Source organism: Perkinsus marinus, assembly GCF_000006405.1.
Source record: "Perkinsus marinus ATCC 50983 genomic scaffold scf_1104296965662, whole genome shotgun sequence".
In the NCBI taxonomy this organism is placed as follows: Eukaryota; Perkinsozoa; order Perkinsida; family Perkinsidae; genus Perkinsus; species Perkinsus marinus.
Window position 1 is genome coordinate 2271 of NW_003204235.1, and position 14997 is coordinate 17267.

At 41.2% G+C, this 14997-nt stretch overlaps 2 protein-coding genes across 2 annotated transcripts; one reads left to right on the forward strand and one right to left on the reverse strand.

The window, feature by feature from the left end:
• Positions 1-1549: 1549 nt before the first annotated feature.
• Positions 1550-6414, reverse strand: Pmar_PMAR027112 (Sideroflexin-5, putative; the record flags this gene model as incomplete). Its single annotated transcript, XM_002769479.1, has 8 exons — positions 6267-6414; positions 5374-5482; positions 4494-4615; positions 3753-3894; positions 3023-3094; positions 2663-2791; positions 2488-2613; positions 1550-1684 (listed from the first exon to the last, which is right to left on the reverse strand). The coding sequence occupies exons 1-8, from the start codon at positions 6401-6403 to the stop codon at positions 1550-1552; spliced, it is 972 nt and encodes a 323-aa protein (XP_002769525.1). The 5' UTR covers positions 6404-6414.
• Positions 6415-7649: 1235 nt separating this feature from the next.
• On the forward strand, positions 7650-11235 carry Pmar_PMAR027113 (hypothetical protein, conserved). Its single transcript, XM_002769480.1, has 9 exons — positions 7650-7753; positions 8221-8315; positions 8734-8811; positions 8858-8933; positions 9245-9302; positions 9398-9510; positions 10166-10245; positions 10494-10634; positions 11005-11235. The coding sequence occupies exons 1-9, from the start codon at positions 7705-7707 to the stop codon at positions 11092-11094; spliced, it is 780 nt and encodes a 259-aa protein (XP_002769526.1). The 5' UTR covers positions 7650-7704; the 3' UTR covers positions 11095-11235.
• Positions 11236-14997: the final 3762 nt, after the last annotated feature.

The following is a 14997-nucleotide window of genomic DNA, read 5'->3' on the forward strand; positions in this document are numbered from 1 at the left end:
TTTTACGTTATCATTCAAACATATATTCATCAGTGAACTGGGCCTTAAAATGCACATGGTCAACTACATGTATGAAGATTGGTTTCTGTATTACACTTCTACCCAAATTCATATATAAACTCTTCTGAGCTCAGCAGCTGATGATGAGGAAAGCGATTACATATATTCCTACTACTCCAACACTGCTTACACGATACAGTGTGAGAAACTATGTACCACTCGTGTTGCAATTTCCCAAATTTTCTACCATACGTAAAATTTATCGATAAACTTCTAATTGAGTTTTCCAATATTACATTCACCGCTTCCTCAACAGCATCTTCCGGATGGGCTTTAGCAGAAACACGACATCCCATTTTCGATGATCAAAACATAATCAACAACTGCAGCAACTAACTCGGTAAGTGATGTACGAGTATCGGCTGAGCTTGCTCAGCCCCCACGCCACGTTGAGGCGCCAAGACCTGTGGGTGGCGTCGTTTTTCAAATGGCAAACCTCAAGTCGAGCGATTGATGAGGATAGCGCGCGCCCAAGTAATCGATTATGGAAAGCCCGGCTGTGGCGTGCGCTACTATGAGCCTATCTTTTCATATCTGTATCAACCGTCTCCCCTCCAAGGAACCGTAAAACGCGATATGAAGTGGCGAATTGAAAACACTTTGCGAATTACACCACGCAAGACACATACCACGTGTTTTACGCGTTAGCTTATATGCGTTTCACGTGAAGTATATATTTTTCACTAGTGTTTTTCATATCACTAGGGTCAAGAAACCCCATTGATCCGATATCATCTCATTCGGCATGAAGTGAAGAATAGCAAGGACAGCTAGATGATGATATCTGATTATACTTATCGTCGTGTTCTTGCGCCTTGTTTCGGCTATGCCTTAGCGCTAGTTGTATGACGTACCAGTCATCACTGTATTGGAGTAGTTGCGGTTCACTATATTCGCTTACTATCGTACTTCGGCAGTGCGATTCCAGGTGATTGTTGGGTCTTTTGTTTACTCGATAAAATTTGCACAGTACTGTCCTTGCCATTTCTCACTGTAAAGATCCGTATATATACTCTCTCGCCAAGAGTAAAACCGTTGCAGTGTAGAAGATGGCATGTAATAACAAACTAAGATTACACTTTGCATCCACACTCATGCGGAATTGTGTTCTCGTTCATCATGGCCGATGCTGATCAGCACAGTACGTGAAGTTTCGTCACGTGAGTTTTCCATGAAGTCTACTATTCAGATGAGTTCACTTCAAAGTAGATTTCCAAGTAGGTCTCCCTCAAAACTCAACAAACTTAATAACGAATGGTTTCAGAAACCGTGTATCGACGGCGCGAAAACAGGTTGAATCTGAAATTGATACCCAATGTATAGATAACATACACAACATACACTGGAGTTTCACGACTACCCGTTTTACGTAAAGTGGTGAAAAACGCGATATTCGCGGTGATATGCAGTAGTCGTGAAATATGTTTTCCACATTACTAGGGTCCAGTCCCCCAAAATCTTCGCAGTGCGTAAAGATTCCTCTCACACTTCAGAGGCCTTTATTATATTGAAGATCACCATGGCCCTGCAAACTGGGCTCGAGTGAGTCTTCCGAGATGATGCCAGTCTGTGGAAACGCTGCTATACTCGCGGGCAACCCGAACCCGAATGATAGCAGTAGCACCTACAGTGTGAACCACACCGTTATGCGAATTAATATAATCAACGACTTCGAAAGTCAACATATGGATCGGTTGACACCAACGTTTTAGAAGCGTTTCGTAGTCTATATTCGTATTACTCGCAAACTAGAGAAAGCCATCTCGAAAATCTACATATGTGAAGGTGTGGAAAAATATACATATGGTCAACTACATGTGTTGGTGACGATATAAATTTCTGAGAAAATTTCGGAAAATTTCGGAAAATTTTGGTTGATTTTTGTACAAATTCCTGAGCTCAGCTGAGGCAACCAAACTCATATTTCAACACTGTATAGTTCATCTGCCAGTGTTGCAGTAGTATAAATATGTGTTTGCTTTCCTCATCAGCTGAGCTCAGGCGTTTCCTCACCACATATTCAGAGTAGAAGTATCAACGAAAATTTCTCCTTAAAATTTCCTCAGAATTTATCTCTTGTCATCACCAACCAGTTAATCGTGCGCAAAATTTCTGCATTAGAGTTTCACGATGATCCGTTTAACGTGAAGTGGGGTAATACTCCATGTAAACTGTAAGACGTATATCTTTCCGGGACCGCCGATAACACAATTTTTTCTACCAAGTGAAATGTGAAATATGTTTTTCATTAGTGCTTTTCATATCTCAGCTGAAATTCCACTTTTAAACGCATTCGCATGATATTTTCCGAACATGCGCATATTTTGTAAATTTTTTTATACATTTTTCCCAAATATTCTCCGAAAATGCGAATATTTTGTAAATTTTTTTATACATATTTCCCAAATATTTTCCGAATTTTCTCACCATAGTAGACAAAGGCAATGCCATGCTCGGATAGGCCCCGCAAAACCGTTGTATCGGCGGTAAGGTCATAAACGCCGGGGGCACGCCAAACACGGGTAATTGCAGTAGCATTCTCGACGCCACAACCTGTGAGTAAAAAATTCCGATATCGGACTAATTCACCCAATAAACTAACCTCTTTTAGTGCTTTTTTAGCAGCATTTTTACTAGTGCCAACTTCCTCGTTGGTGCCTTTCTTATATACCGTAATTCCACTGTCAAGCTCCGAATGACGCATGATAAAACAGTTTGCTGATGACGCCACCTAAAACGGTGGGAATTCACTGGGTAAATTATACCCGTCGTTTTAGAATGAGTAACTTTTACACTTTCACCCACCATTGAGGCTGGTGTACTAACAACGTATAATAAAACAATTCGCAGACGACGCCACCTTAAACGGTGGCGATTAACTGGGTAAACTGTACCCACTGTTTTAGGTTGAGTAAATTTTACCCACCGTTTTAGGTTGAGTAAATTTTTCACGTTCACTCACCATCGAGGCTGGCAAACCAACCCACCGTAAAACCACTGTTGCTCTCGCTGGTGACAGTCGCTTCTTAACAACCTAAACGTGCGGGACAATACGCACTTATTAATGTTCTAGTTATAATACTTTTACCATTTGAATTTTCATATAAAATGTGATGCACTGCTGTTTCACCCGTGAAATGAAAAACATATTTCACATTTCACTGCGCGGAAAACGCGTAAAAAACACAACTGATATATCGGAATTTCACCCTAGTGATATGAAAACACTATGAAATTTATTTCACGACTACTGCATATCACCGCGAATATCGCGTTTTTCGCCGAGTTTTATGGTTGTGAAACTTCATTGTGCAATAATCGCTACAACTACCTCTTCAGATGATGATAAACCTGTTATTATCCAATTTTATTATAATACACTAGCCCTTCGGAACGAACTCAACGGGGATCAAACTGTGGCACCTCCCTCCCTCAGCTACTTCGTACCACACGCTGCTACAGTTTCGGCCGGTTGAGAGTAATTGAATATTTTTCGCAGAATATATAAATTTCACTATTCTCGAGAGCTCCACTGGTGTAGTTGTGGAGAAATGATTAAATGAATTCACCAAGTGAAACTCACAAGAAAAAATTTTATACTTCTTGTACAGAAATAATACTAACATAGCTTCGCTCCGCCTCGCAATAAAAATTAATTTCCAAACACACAAACATTCTTCCCTTTTTCTTACACTCGACAGTCCATATGCAATAGCGATGGCGCTACCAACCGCGCCGAGATAGCTCCATGTTAGCGTTTTATCATCAACCGGTGATGATGCGTTTCTATTGAAGTAGTTGACAAAGGCATTCTGAGACTGGTTCACCCAGTGCCTGGAAGAGGGCGCTCTGCAGTTTTCCAATAAAATATGAAACTACATTTATGGAAATTCTGAGGAAAATTAAAGAGATATTTGATATTGGTAGCATTATAGTTTTAAAGCTAAACTAAAGATAAATTTCTTGAAAATTCTGAGAGGAAATTCTTATTGGTTTCTGTATTACACTTCTACCCAAATTCATATATAAACTCTTCTGAGCTCAGCAGCTGATGAGGAAAGCGATTACATATATTCCTACTACTCCAACACTGATGGGAAGTAGTAGTAACAGTTTGTGATAATATTAAAATTCTGAGAGGAAATTCTTATTGGTTTCTGTATTACACTTCTACCCAAATTCATATATAAACTCTTCTGAGCTCAGCAGCAGCTGATGAGGAAAGCGATTACATATATTCCTACTACTCCAACACTGATGGGAAGTAGTAGTAACAGTTTGTGATAATATTAAAATTCTGAGAGGAAATTCTTATTGGTTTCTGTATTACACTTCTACCCAAATTCATATATAAACTCTTCTGAGCTCAGCAGCTGATGATGAGGAAAGCGATTACATATATTCCTACTACTCCAACACCTTTCCATTACTACCAAAATACAATCGCTGGTGTAGACTTTGCCATAACAGCTCCAACACAAACAGGCCCATTGAAGGGGACGTAGCCGCTCATGCGAAATGGTGCCGGGATCAGCTCACCAGTATCAGGGTGAATCTGTGAAAAAAAACTATTCATTGGATTTTACGTGAAGTGGCGTCGTAATACTCTGTGAAAAAGGCGATATGCAGTAGTCGTGAAATATGTTTTTGCGGAACTCCATTGTAAAATTAAATATATATATTCACATAAAATTTTTGGGGAAAATTGTCGGAAGTAAACCCGTAGTGAATCTGGCAAGCACACATACGTAAAAATGAACTTCTGAATTTGGCAGGTAAACTTGATATCATAGCAATTGTGAATAGTCAACCACATATGTTGGTGACAATATGAAAATTATGAGAGGAAATCTTCATTGGTAAGTTAACTTTTTTATCCGAATTTATATTTAAACTCCTTTGCTCAGCTGAGCGGACATATACTCCAGCACTGATACACAGCGTTCACCACTAGAGTTTCACCCGTAATACGAACATAACACTAATGAAAAATATATTTCACATTTCACTTGAGCAGGGAATAACGCGTAAAACGTGTTTTACGTAAAATAGGGTGATCTGTCCGGTGTAATTCGGCAAGTAAATTTCAAAAAACGTCCTATCACCGCGAATATCACGTTTTTCACACCACGTAAAACGAATAGTTGTGAAACTTCCCTTCGAATGAACATAGCAAATCTGAATTTCCGCGGAAACATAAAATTACCGTCGCCGCAAACTTATCTATAAAATTCTTTTTGGTGAAACTGTTACGATATTTTTCAGAATCGATAAAAATATTTTTTTCCGTAAAATTTCCACATTTCATGTTACCGCCGATTCCTTCAGTTTTCGAGCCTTCCAAAGTTGTTCGTCAGTGAGTTTACTATTTCCATTCTGGAAATCATGCAAGGCGTTACGAGCCTCGTATATTTCTCTAGTGCTGATCAAAAACACATGAGGAAATGAATAAAAAAACGAATCGCTTCATCAACGTCAAAGTTATATGAAAAACATATTTCACGACTACTGCATATCCAGTGTGGGAATATATGCGCATGGTCAACTACATGTGTTTTTAGGAATATGGGAATTTTGAGGAATTTTTTTGCGAAATTATCGTTGATTTTCGTATACTTATACCCAAAATCGTGTGATTTTTCATAAAATAGTAAGGAAACCAAACATATATTCCCATACTGTGCATATCACCGCGAATATCGCGTTTTTCACTACTTTACGTAAAACGGGCAGTTGTGAAACTCCAATATATATATCACATTCGTGTGTCAGTTTTCTCTACAATAGGAATTTACACAAGACTCTGAGTAGAAGTGCATAAAAAACCTAACAAGAGTCATCCCATGTTATCAACGCGTGAGTATTTCTACTACTATTATAGGAGTAAACGATCCGACGGTTCGAAATTTTCCCAGTAAAAAATAAAAGAAAATTTACAGAAATTTTTCGAAAAAGAATCAAATTTGATTGAACGAAAATTGTAATTTCTCTTTTCCGATAAAAAAAGAGCGAAAAAATATATACAGAAAATTACAAAACGCGAAAAAAAATTTACCGTGAAAAAAATGTTGAAAAAATTCACTCAAAATTTTGTTTTTTTTCAGGAAAATCCATAAAATATGTGTTTCTCGTTAAGGAATGAGAGTTTTGAGTTGAAACTTCAACAGAGATATAAATACGGTTGAGCTCACTGATAGTATTATCACCTGTGTAGTAGGGTAGTAGGATCACACTGATCGAGCATACTCCGGAAACGGCCCCAGTATGTGGTCTGATCGTATCGGCGGTCGGTTAGTGAGAATGGCGGTCTTTCAGAGGAAATCATGCTGCTGAAAATCGACATTGAAAAACTAGGAGAGAAAATTCAATGGAGTTTATTGAAAAATATATTTCACGACTACTGCATATCACCGCGAATATCGCGTTTTTCACTTCACGTAAAACGGGTTATAATAATAGTAGTATTATATAACAGCAGTAAACTGGTGTTGGAGTAGTAGGAATATATGTAATCGCTTTCCTCAGCTGCTGTTGAGCTCAGTAGTATCCAAAACTAATTATACGAATATCGGGTTTTTCACAGAGTATTCGCGCAAAACTCCAATAATAATCTCAATAGAAAACACTCACAGAAAATATTCATAAATGATAATGAAAACGACGCTTCTGCTGCATATTATGCAAATATATCCACGAAACGCAGTAAGTGAACGCCGCACTAAATCCGTGAATTGATAACTACATGCAGTTGCACTAAATCAAATGCGGAGAAATGACAGTTGCAAATTCGAACCGGGAACCTCTTGGATGTAACCTCTTATATATCCACATTGAATAACAAGGTTGATCAAAACTTGCCATTTAGTAGTGTACTGATGATAATAGTAATATTCGTAGTTATTGTTTGCTTGTGCCGTAGTATATACCGTATAATCCTTATATATTAATTCTTCATCCCACTCGTATTGCGTCCCCCTTAACTTAGCTGAGTGAAGCTAAGTTGCATACTCTCACTCGTATGTGGTGGTTTATCGATGATCAATGGAGTTTCACAACTACCCGTTTTACGTCGAACGCGATGTTGGTGAAATATGTTTTTCATATCACTAGGGTGCGTTTTTCACAGAGTATTACGCCATATCGCGTAAAACTTGTGAAACTCCATCAATTTCATATTATCACCGTTGCGATATAGATGCGAATATTACACAGTTGTACTCGAACAGAACTCCCTAGTAGTAAAGTCATATGAGCTGCGCAGCTACGCTAAGTATGAGGTTGAAAGGAAGGGACATTGCCGCGATAACTGCACTCGTAATGCTCACTAGTGGAGTGCATCGTATCGACTTCAGAGCAGTACAGGAATATATGTTTGGTTTTCTTAACTGAGCTCGTGGGTTTCCTCACTATTTATGAAAAATCACACGATTTTGGGTATAAGTATACAAAAATCAACGATAATTTCGCAAAAAATTTCCTCAAAATTTCCGTATTCCTAACAACACATGTAGTTGACCATGTGCATATATTTCCGCACTGCTTTAGAGAATCACAGTTGCGTTGGTGATGGTTTTGCTAGGGTTAATTTCAGAGTTACTTTACCCTCATTTGTTCTATTGTTGTTGTTCGTCACACCCAGCTGCAATGAAGTACTTTGAGCATCGTCATGTATTCAACCATGACTGGGAGACTTGTAATAATAAGGGAGTGCTGAAGAAGATTATATATGCCTCGTTGGAATCATCGGAGTGAATGTTGTGGCACTTTGTTGGATGAATCTCGAATTAATGTGGTATGAAATAAATATATTTTATGGCTATAATATTATTAATAATTTATATATGTAAGAATATAATAATACCATGGAGTTTCTTGACCCTAGTGATATGAAAAACACTAGTGAAGAACATATCTCACGACTACTGCATATCACCGCAAAAAAATCGCGTGATGTTTACGCCACTTCACGTAAAACGGGCAGTCGTGAAAGTCCATTATACCCAATTTGAATATACCAATATATAAGGTCAGATCAACGAAACCATCTGTTGGTGGTATTTCACTTACATGTATGAGTGATGTTGTATGTTGTATCTATATTTGTTTTATTCTTACCGATGTTGCATGAACGGTCGCTCGGGGATAAGAGTGCTGTTTTAGGCACTTCAGCCTGGTGGGCTAAATATCCAAATCCTGATCAGCCTCACGTAAAACGGTTAGACACTGTGTATCGGAATATTGATAAGGATAATCAAGTAAGCTAGTGTTGGTCACGTCCGAGTGAAACAGTGTTGGAATATATTGTTGCTCTGCAGAGCTGGGCTGTAGCATTCCCTCACTGATTATAGAAGCTGTTACACGACTTGAGGCAAAAGTGTACAAAAACCGGTGAATGTTCCAGAAAATTTCTTTAGAATTTTCGTATTGTCACCAACATATTTGGTTGCCCATGTGCATATTTTTCCACATTGGAGCGGAATGTTGAATGGAGTTAACTCTGTGAAAAACTCGTTGTCAATTTGCCTAGCCGCATCCGGATTTCAAGACATTTCGTATGCGGAGTTTACCTGTACTATGTGGAGTACCGTAAATCGCGAGAATCGTGTGTTTGTTGAGGCTTGAATGAACCATTGAACTTTCTATATGAATTCTCCTGTAGATATTACCGTTTAGGTACTTCAAGTTCGTCGTATATTCGCCTTGGATTACCAGATACCCGATATAGTCCAGAAGTTGCTACCCAAAATGCAGGTAGCAGGAATAACTTTTTGGGCTTGTAAATATTTGCGTTGTGTAGGGTTATGCTATGGAGGATACCACAGTTGATCTGAAGAAGAAGAAATTAACTGCTGTTGGACAAAACTGCACATTCAGTAGGCCACTTTCGGACCTGTTTTGAATCTTTATTCGGGGACATGGGCGAATCTTGAGGGCATGATGGAGCATTGCGATTTTGATGATATGGCATATCGGCCCCAGAGCGGGAGAGGCCGGATTATTAATGCTGGAATTGATATATCTTGTGGTGGCATAGCGGCCCCAACAATTGCTCCTACCGCAAACATACCTCTCGATGTTATAGCGGACCCACCAGATGGTGGCATAACGGCCCCACCAGATGGTGGCATAGCGGCCCTATCGCATGATGGCATAGCGGCCCCACCAATTTCTTACTCATATTCAGGTAAGATTTGTCGATCACGAGAAGTGATAACGTATGAAGAGGATCCTAATGATCCATCGTAATAATAATAATGGGGGAGGGTTAATAATAATAATAAACATTCATAACGCGAAAATTGGAAGGGAACACCAGGAAGAGTTCATCTTGTCTTAGGAAAACTATATATACCCAGCGTATGAGCTATTCAATCAGTGGTTTTGGGATGACAGTAGGACGGAGATTGGAGAAAGCCGCAACGGATTTCTCTGCGAAAAAGGCGCAAGCTGGTGAGTTGTTTTGAGGCTCTATTCACCAGTAACATGAGTGTGTTTGAAATTTACGTACCCTTTGTGAGGATGCATGATACAATTATTATCGTATATATAGTATATAAGATCGGTAACTCTAGTATTGATATTACGTTCTATTATAATTTCGTATATGTGTTGGACGCACGGCAGAAGTAATGATACCAGAGTGTTCGAGTAGGAATTTATATATAGTAGTAGATCTCGAGTGATGGATGGAAATATAACAGTTGGAGCAACTGATGAGAAATGGAAGGCCGATAAGGACTGTTAAGCAAGATTAGGGCGTAGTATATTCAAAGGCTCTGTTTGTAATTACAGTGCCGCTTGCACTGTTTCACAAACCTTCAATTCGTCTATAATAGTGCTCCTTTCACCAGGCAGTATAGGAGTATTGCTGTGAACTGAGCAGCTACGAAACGAGCGGTTAAGCCCTGTAAAAGAACGGAAACAAATTCACATGTATATATGTATGAAAAGGTCTCCCCAACCTTCCCGGCAAACCTCAGTTGTCCTATTGGGGAGAGTGTCTATTCCGTTTCGATGGCAATTTAGTCTGCGAACAACAGTGAGGGGTATTAGGTCTATAAAGAGTCGTTATATTCCGTTTGCTCTCCCATTAGTCTTGGTTTAGGAGAAGCTGTGATGTCTAAGCATATCGATAGGCTAGCAGCCACTGATTGGAGGAATGATACCAGCACTTGGAAGAAAAATGTAATACTCAACCAGTTGTTAGTTCCTCAGCGAAGAGTGTTGCTTGCAAGTGTGGCTGATTTCGAAACGGTCCTTCTCGCGTGTCTCGGCTGTTTCGAGCTGAGAATCGGCGACTTTGTAATTTACTTGAGATTTATGAAACGCTTCCATCGATGTAACGGAAATATCTGTCCATACATGTAACAAGAACCGATGATGTTACTGGAACTCTCAAAATTGTGAGGATATTTTTATGAAGGGGGTTTCAGATTGTTGGTATGTTAAACTTGGAGATAGCTCGAGGACGATTAACTGCCGTCCAAGCATCAGATCAGCTGAGGGGAGCAGTTGCGCGACTAGCACAACCAGTAGTGGAGGAGACGAGTGCTGCGGGAATAGACAATACGAGGGTAGGCAGTAGCTGAGGAAAGAGTAGTTCTATGGAGTCTACGAGAATCTAGTGAGCTCAACGCTGTACATAGCACCAGATGGGAAAGAGCATAAAATGTCCTCTTTTAACAGTATAATGATGTTGGGAGGGTTTATGTTCAAAATTTAAGGTTGATATGAGCAGCAGTTGAGGGGTTGCGGTTGCCACACGAAATTGGGCATTGAAATTGCGTGTGGTATGGTACTTCAGAAAAGGTTGTGGTAGTATGTGATACTCCGTCATTTATGTGGAATCCACGATAAGAGGGTCGAAAATATAATACCAGCTTTTTGAGACTTCTTCGGAAAATATAATACAACTGTACCACATAGAGTGTCGATGCATGGCAGGTTCGGCATGAAAACCTGTCCAATAAAAGCGAGCACAGATCCACTGAAGTGAACATACCGGACTGTCCAGATTTCACCGGCGCTATATAGAAGTATTTGCAGCTGATACGATGCCGTGATGCGATGTGTGTTTTCCTGTTCAGTACCAGTTTCTTTGTCTATATACTTCTACTTTCCTTAGGGTGCCTACCAGGCCTACTGTGTATTATGACGTTTTCGAACGATCCGATAGTAGAGACTAGTAGTAGTGTTGTGAATTTCTTGGAGTCTCGATGCGGCGTAATAGCACGCTGATATCAAATTGGGTCATAATGACTCGATGACTTAGTAATCATTTATCACGAATTCACTTGTGCTCATCAATGCGATGTGGAATATTATTCTCGATAACTTTTTCATATCATAGATGGAGCCCCATGGGAGAACTGACTCTGGATGAGTAACAGGAGTGGTGTCACACGTGACGGGGTCATTGATACCCTACTGATACGGAGCGGAAAAGGTATACATATACGAAGAGTTACTCACTACAAGGTATGTGGTACAAGCTACGACATGCCTCCTAGATGTTTTTGGTGTTCGTACGTGTGTAATACTGTAACAGAGCTACTTCGCTCGCCGACGACACAAGCTACTCCTGGGTATTATGGGTATTCCATGGACACCGCCCAGCCACATGCGATTGTCTCACGGCCGTACGGTTTCCAAGGGGTCGATTGTGGTTGTGGCCAATGCGGCCACCATTCCACGCGTCTCAATGTTAAAATCTACAATGATGATATTATAGTGAACGTATTGTTGCTAGTGATTATACTATTATCATTATAGACAACTGTATTATAGGGATGTCACTGAGGCCGTGGAGTGTAAAGATGGACTCGTTGATAGTGCAGATAATAGATCGAATATAGTTGTGGGTCACAGGAAGCTTCCTCATGTTGGGATGCTCTTTGTCGTAGCGATGTTACACTATCCAGAGCTGACTGAATCATTAGCAACTGTCGACGACAGCCTGTTGTAGACTTCACTCGGTGTTTCGCCGCTATAAACTGAACCCATCTCCGTCAAGGTCCCATGAAAAAGTGTTTAATCGAATAGTGGGCCGGGAAATAGTACTCGTACGAAGTATTAATATCGGAGTTATAGTGACGGTCCGTCACTGACGGAATAGACCGAAGATTATGATCCAAATAAAAACCCCTGTACCACGTAAGATACTCGAAATGTATCGAGCTTCAAAAATACGGACTTCGCAATTAACATCACAGATCAGAATCGAATATCGGACGTGTCACTAAGATACCTTGTAATCTCGCGAGTTCTTTACTATCTCCCAATGAGTTTGATGATGAGTATACGAAAGAGAAAAGTAGATATGATCAATCACAAATCCTCGTCTGATTGAGTGACAACTATAGCAGAGTTGTCAGGCCTCAATACGCGTGCTTATTATCGTTGCAGGCAAATACATTGAGTACGAGAATAGGGGAAAGAACCGGTTGGCAAACCAGGTCCAAAACACCACCCATAAGCAATCATCCATACTAGTCTGCTGATATTGGTTTCAAGGAGAGCCTCCTCTAGTAAGAGAGCTAGCTCAAGTTGTAGCGCGCGTAAGTGAGCATCGGGTCGCCAGGGATATCTGAGGACAGAGACGTCTAGGAATCGATGTTGGAAACTTGAGAACTAATTCTCTGCTCAAAAACACCCTCTCTCGTGAGTAGTCTCGTACAATACTCACGAGAGGATACAATTCTATGTTCTCGGCGGACAAGGGACTTACCTATAATCTTGATAAACTCCGTATTTTCATAGAGACGAATAGCAAAGTTGTTTGCGCGGTTCACCCGTAAGTAGACAACGTCCCACTTGGGATAGTCTCCAGGGAGCTGAAAGGCAAATGAGCAATGTCTTGAGTTGCTGTTTGATCAATGGCTTCATTCGAAAGCAGGAGCGAGTCTTGCTAGCCTCACATCTCTGAACACCTGTGGCAAGAGTTTCGACCCGACTTTTTTGTTTCTCCAGGCTTCCGCCACATGTACCTAAAGACTCGGATGAATTACGGCAATGTTTTCCAGCTCACATTCAGGATATAACCAATAATTCCACCCGGTCTCTTCTTGCTATGTGGTGGTCTGTAAGAGAAATGTTCGGAGGATCGAACTCACACCACCAGACCCCCCCAACGATGAAGCTCTCCCAAGCGAAGACGACTCACCTTTTGGCATCGATTGCAGCCTTGACATCAGCAGGTGTGTTTTTCCGAGGGATCAGCATCTCCACCACACCAACAACTTTCTGAGAAAAACATAGCCATCCCAGTGCTGCAACGAACTATTGATAGTCAGTTAGTTTGTTACCAGCGCTGACGGCACAATGAATTTGTTTGTTGAATGGTACAACTCGTCAGTGTTGGTTCGAAATCATTGACTAGGTCAATCCGAACAGAATCCTCGTTCAATTCAAACAAAGAGAGTGTATAACAGTGATACAGACTTCGCTTGAAAGAGGCTCGTGTGAACTCGTTAGAGTACACGGCTACCCTTCCCTAGAGTACGATTGAGATGCCGAGAATTGCCTCACTCGATCTCCACTGGTCGCTGCGACCCAACATCGGTAGTCTTCACAGTAGAAGTCTGGTCCCATGAGGGACATGTCATCTCCTTTCTGGTATTTGCGATAAACCACATCATTGAGCGAGCGCGAACCATGTTGTCTCGGCAATGGTTTCGTCAAGAGGTCTCCAGTGACCAGGATAGGCAGCCAGGAGATTAGTAGCATCATTTCTGAATAGATATTATAAGGGGTAACTAGTTAACACAAGTTGAATACCGATACGAAGGGCGCTTCGCGAACGTCCGTCTCCGTCACACACGTCACGTTGTGGACGGATATACTCGAAGTCGTGATCGGGTCGTCGATTGATACTATAGGTAGTCGATGCTAGTGACTCTGGCAACACAATCCGAAGGGTAGATACGGTTATAAGCTAATACTTAGCTGCGGTCGACAAGGTTGGCAGGGGTGCCAACAGTATTCCTCAAAAGAATCTCGAAAGACTCTAAATGCACTCGATCGTTTGACGCATGCACACGTTAGCTACGGATAAGGCTCTCGCGCTCGCTTTATACTGTCTATTCCGCACAGGCAGGGCCGCACAGGCGGACGACAGCTACGTGTGTGACGGGGACGTGACACGGGACACGTGTGACATTGCATGATATTGCACGTGTGACACGTCCATATAATGCGCGGTGCATCCCCCACACTTATTGAGAAGTTTTCCCCAGATCCAGGCCAGTTTCTCGAAGACGTGAAAATGCGTTCCAGAATCCGGAGTCCGGAGTATTAGATATTTCTTGTTCAAAAAGACCTACATTTCGTGCGGTCTACTCACGCGTGCGGACTCCGTGAATTATGAATGCTGCACGCGTGCGCAGACCGTGCAAGCGCAGAGTATCACAATGGAACTCGGATAATCGGAAAACTTTTCCGATTATCTACACTTTTTTCCTGTCGCGTTTACAATAACTATTCGTGATACTTCAGAACCCAACAGGAATAATATCAGGGGGGTAGATAAGAGAAACTGTTATTATCGACGAGCCTACAGCAGCTGCAGTCCCTCAGAATCCGGATTCAAGAGCCTGAAGTCGTGTACCTGACATGTGAAGCCATGTCATCCACCCAAGAGGCACAGGTACTACCTGTGTCTCTTGGGTGGCTGACATGGCTGGGATGCGTGTACGCAAGCGCTTGCGCATGAACATGGCGATTTTTTGGCAGCATCAAACTCCATGTCGTCTATCGAGTCGCCTAGCGCAGCATCCGCACGTTGGTAGTGGAAAAATACTTCCGAAAGGTTCATACTGGCTTTCTGTAGCCTGATCGAGAGTAACTAAACTATTCGCATGGTATCCAACACTCCCTCGAAGCCTTTTGACTGCTCACCGAGCATTCGAAGAATAACAACAGCTTCATTGGAGAACCGAC